Here is a 5,023-nt window from a genome sequence, read left to right as displayed (position 1 = left end):
AAACTATTGCCATCCAACCATATAAGTCCATAAGACACTATAAACCACAAGTCATCCAAATAGCAAAGTACAAAAGGCACGTAGACGCATAAACAGACACTAAAATACAATGACACCCAAATAGAAACTACTAATTAAGGTACAAGCGATTTCTCCATCTAAAATCTTCCGCATTATCGCCTTAGATCCTCCAAGCTCCAGCTAAGAGAGAACCTTAGGAAGGCAGCTTCATCCCCGAGAAGTCCATGTTCGGGTACTGGGACTTGAGTTTCTTGAGCATGTCCTGGTTCTGCATCTCCTGGCTCGTGGGCAAACCCATCTGCTTTTGCCGCTGGTCGAACATCATCTTCTCCACGGTCTGCCTGGTCTCGGGGTCCAGATCGGAGAGCTTGCTGCTCTCAGATTCGGCAAGCTGGGTGTCGATCTCCTGAACATCATTGATCACAGACTTCCACCACTCACTACGATTACGCTTGGTCAGCAGTATGGACAACAACCTCCCGTCCTCGATGCTCCAGAAGCAGTCTTCGACCTTAACTGGCTTGTGCAGCTCACCCTAGTAAGAGACGAATTAATACTGCATCAGCAAGAGATTTTATAGACATAAAGGACAAGGTGAACTGTTGTGTACATAGTTGATAGTTTGATGCTTCTTACATCGATGATCGGAGGCTGGCCCTTGAACCCGACATTGAGATGGTCCTTCTTGATCTCACAGACGACGGACCTCGCCTTTGTTCCTCGAGGAACGGGGACAGAGAGTTTGACCTCTGGCGGAAGCCTAACGTCACGTGGATTGCACCTAGTTAAATATGTCAAAGTTTTTACCGCTCTGCCCTAAGTTTTCTTGATCGATTATTATACAAAACTGGAAAAAACAAATCTATACAGCATGAAGCACTTGATCCAAACGCAATTGTGCCACATGAGGTTATACTGTTTGGTGTTCTTTTTATTGTCACCACCAACTCTATTGGCCTTAGGGTTGAGCTATAACCCAAAAGAAGTCATGGTAAAAGGTAAACTCCCAAATTCCAATTCCTTCCCTCTTGACATGAAATGGCAAAACTATTGCGCGGTATTCATGAAAAATATACCAATACATCACTAACATAAGCAATGACTAAGTTTTGGAACATTTCCACAATCGGAACTGTTGGAAATATGCCCTAGAGGCAATAATAAATTAGTTATTATTATATTTCCTTGTTCATGATAATCGTTTATTATCCATGCTAGAATTGTATTGATAGGAAACTCAGATACATGTGTGGATACATAGACAACACCATGTCCCTAGTAAGCCTCTAGTTGACTAGCTCGTTGATCAATAGATGGTTACGGTTTCCTGACCATGGACATTGTATGTCATTGATAACGGGATCACATCATTTGGAGAATGATGTGATGGACAAGACCCAATCCTAAGCCTAGCACAAGATCATGTAGTTCGTATGCTAAAGCTTTTCTAATGTCAAAGTATCATTTCCTTAGACCATGAGATTGTGCAACTCCCGGATACCGTAGGAGTGCTTTGGGTGTGCCAAACGTCACAACATAACTGGGTGGCTATAAAGGTACATTACAGGTATCTCCGAAAGTGTCTGTTGGGTTGGCACGAATTGAGACTGGAATTTGTCACTCCGTGTAAACGGAGAGGTATCTCTGGGCCCACTCGGTAGGACATCATCATAATGTGCACAATGTGATCAAGGAGTTGATCACGGGATGATGTGTTACGGAACGAGTAAAGAGACTTGCCGGTAACGAGATTGAACAAGGTATCGGATACCGACGATCGAATCTCGGGCAAGTACAATACCGCTAGACAAAGGGAATTGTATACGTGATTGATTAAGTCCTTGACATCGTGGTTCATCCGATGAGATCATCGTGGAACATGTGAGAGCCAACATGAGTATCCAGATCCCGCTATTGGTTATTGGCCAGAGAACGTCTCGGTCATGTCTGCATGGTTCCCGAACCTGTAGGGTCTACACACTTAAGGTTCGGTGACGCTAGGGTTATAGAGATATTAGTATGCGGTAACCTGAAAGTTGTTCGGAGTCCCGGATGAGATCCCGGACGTCACGAGGAGTTCCGGAATGGTCTGGAGGTAAAGAATTATATATAGGAAGTGCTATTTTGGCTATCGGGACAAGTTTCGTGGTCAGCGGTATTGTACCGGGACCACCGGAAGGGTCCCGGGGGTCCACCGGGTGGGGCCACCTGCCCAGGGGGCCACATGGGCTGTAGGGGGTGCGCCTTGGCCTATATGGGCCAAGGGCACCAGCCCCAAGAGGCCCATGCGCCAAGAGAAGAGGGAAAGGAAGAGTCCTAAAGGGGGAAGGCACCTCCGAGGTGCCTTGGGGAGGAGGGACTCCTCCCTTGGCCGCACCCTTCCTTGGAGGGAGGGCCAAAGGCTGCGCCCCCCCTCTCCCTTGGCCCTATATATAGTGGGGGGAAGGGAGGGCAGCAACACATAAGCCCTGGTGCCTCCCTCTCCCTCCCATGACACATCTCCCTCCTCCCGCAGCGCTTGGCGAAGCCCTGTTGGAATCCCGCTACTTCCACCACGCCGTCGTGCTGCTGGATCTCCATCAACCTCTGCTCCCCCCTTGCTGGATCAAGAAGGAGGAGACGTCGCTGCTCTGTACGTGTGTTGAACGCGGAGGTGCCGTCCGTTCGGCGCTAGGATCATCGGTGATTTGGATCACGACGAGTACGACTCCATCAACCCCGTTCTCTTGAACGCTTCCACGCGCGATCTACAAGGGTATGTAGATCCACTCCTCCCTCGTTGCTAGATGACTCCATAGATTGATCTTGGTGACACGTAGGAAAATTTTGAATTATTGCTACGTTCTCCAACAGTGGCATCATGAGCTAGGTCTATGCGTAGTTTCTATGCACGAGTAGAACACAAAGTAGTTGTGGGCGTTGATTTTGTTCAATATGCTTACCGTTACTAGTCCAATCTTGATTCGGTGGCATTGTGGGATGAAGCGGCCCGGACCGACCTTACACGTACTCTTACGTGAGACTGGTTCCACCGACTGACATGCACTAGTTGCATAAGGTGGCTAGCGGGTGTCTATCTCTCCCACTTTAGTCGGATCGGATTCGATGAAAAGGGTCCTTATGAAGGGTAAATAGCAATTGGCATATCACGTTGTGGTTTTTGCGTAGGTAAGAAACGTTCTTGCTAGAAACCCATAGCAGCCACGTAAAACATGCAAACAACAATTAGAGGACGTCTAACTTGTTTTTGCAGGGTATGCTATGTGATGTGATATGGCCAAAAGGATGTGATGAATGATATATGTGATGTATGAGATTGATCATGTTCTTGTAATAGGAATCACGACTTGCATGTCGATGAGTATGACAACCGGCAGGAGCCATAGGAGTTGTCTTTATTTATTTATGACCTGCGTGTCAACATAAACGTCATGTAATTACTTTATTTTATTGCTAACCGGTAGCCATAGAAGTAGAAGTAATAGTTGGCGAGACAACTTCATGAAGACACGATGATGGAGATCATGATGATGGAGATCATGGTGTCATGCCGGTGACGATGATAATCATGGAGCCCCGAAGATGGAGATCAAAAGGAGCAAAGTGATGATGGCCATATCATGTCACTATTTGATTGCATGTGATGTTTATCATGTTTATACATCTTATTTGCTTAGAACGACGGTAGTAAATAAGATAATCACTCATTAAAATTTCAAGAAAGTGTTCCCCCTAACTGTGCACCGTTGCGACAGTTTGTTGTTTTGAAGCACCACGTGATGATTGGGTGTGATAGATTCTAACGTTCACATACAACGGGTGTAAGACAGATTTACACACGCGAAACACTTAGGTTGACTTGACGAGCCTAGCATGTACAGACATGGCCTCGGAACACAAGAGACCGAAATGTCGAGCATGAGTCGTATGGTAGATATGATCAACATGAAGATGTTCACCGATGATGACTAGTCTGTCTCACATGATGATCGGACACGGCCTAGTTGACTCGGATCATGTAATCACTTAGATGACTAGAGGGATGTCTATCTGAGTGGGAGTTCATAAGATGAACTTAATTATCCTGAACATAGTCAAAAGGTCTTCGCAAATTATGTCATAGCTCGCGTTTCAGTTCTACTGTTTAGATATGTTCCTAGAGAAAAATTAGTTGAAAGTTGATAGTAGCAATTATGCGGACTAGGTCCGTAAACTGAGGATTGTCCTCATTGCTTCGTAGAAGGCTTATGTCCTTAATGCACCGCTCAGTGTGCTGAACCTCGAACGTCGTCTGTGGATGTTGCGAACATCTGACATACACATTTTGATAACTACGTGATAGTTCAGTTAAACGGCTTAGAGTTGAGGCACCGAAGACGTTTTGAAACGTCGCGAAACATATGAGATGTTTCGAGGGCTGAAATTGGGATTTCAGGCTCGTGCCCACGTCAAGAGGTATAAGACCTCCGACGATTTTCTTAGCCTGCAAACTAAGGGAGAAAAGCTCAATTGTTGAACTTGTGCTCAGATTGTCTGAGTACAACAATTGCTTGAATCGAGTGGGAGTTTATCTTCCAGATGAGACAGTGATGGTTCTCCATAGTCACTGCCACCAAGCTATTAGAGCTTCGTGATGAACTATAATATATCAGGGACATATATGATGATCCTTGAGATATTCGCGATGTTTGACACCGCAAAAGTAGAAATCAAGAAGGAGCATCAATTGTTGATGGTTGGTGAAACCACTAGTTTAAAGAAGGGCAAGGGCAAGAAGGGATACTTCATGAAACGGCAAATCAGCTGCTGCTCTAGTGAAGAAACCCAAGGTTGAACCCAAACCCAAGACTAAGTGCTTCTGTAATAAGGGGAACAGCCACTGGAGCAGAATTACCCTAGATACTTGGTAGATGAGAAGGCTGGCAAGGTCGATAGAAGTATATTGGATATACATTGTGTTGATGTGTACTTTACTAGTACTCCTAGTAGCACCAGGGTATTA

At 45.5% G+C, this 5,023-nt stretch overlaps 1 protein-coding gene across 1 annotated transcript; it reads right to left on the bottom strand.

The window, feature by feature from the left end:
- Positions 1-214: 214 nt before the first annotated feature.
- On the bottom strand, positions 215-894 carry LOC119273179 (protein BOBBER 1-like). Its single transcript, XM_037554439.1, has 3 exons — positions 890-894; positions 658-781; positions 215-556 (listed from the first exon to the last, which is right to left on the bottom strand). Exons 1-3 carry the CDS (start codon positions 892-894, stop codon positions 215-217), a joined length of 471 nt encoding a protein of 156 aa, XP_037410336.1.
- Positions 895-5,023: the final 4,129 nt, after the last annotated feature.

The sequence above is a fragment of the Triticum dicoccoides genome, chromosome 3A (genome assembly GCF_002162155.2).
Source record: "Triticum dicoccoides isolate Atlit2015 ecotype Zavitan chromosome 3A, WEW_v2.0, whole genome shotgun sequence".
In the NCBI taxonomy this organism is placed as follows: Eukaryota; Viridiplantae; Streptophyta; class Magnoliopsida; order Poales; family Poaceae; genus Triticum; species Triticum dicoccoides.
Note: the sequence above shows the minus strand (reverse complement) of the source record. Positions and strands in the feature narration are given on the sequence as shown.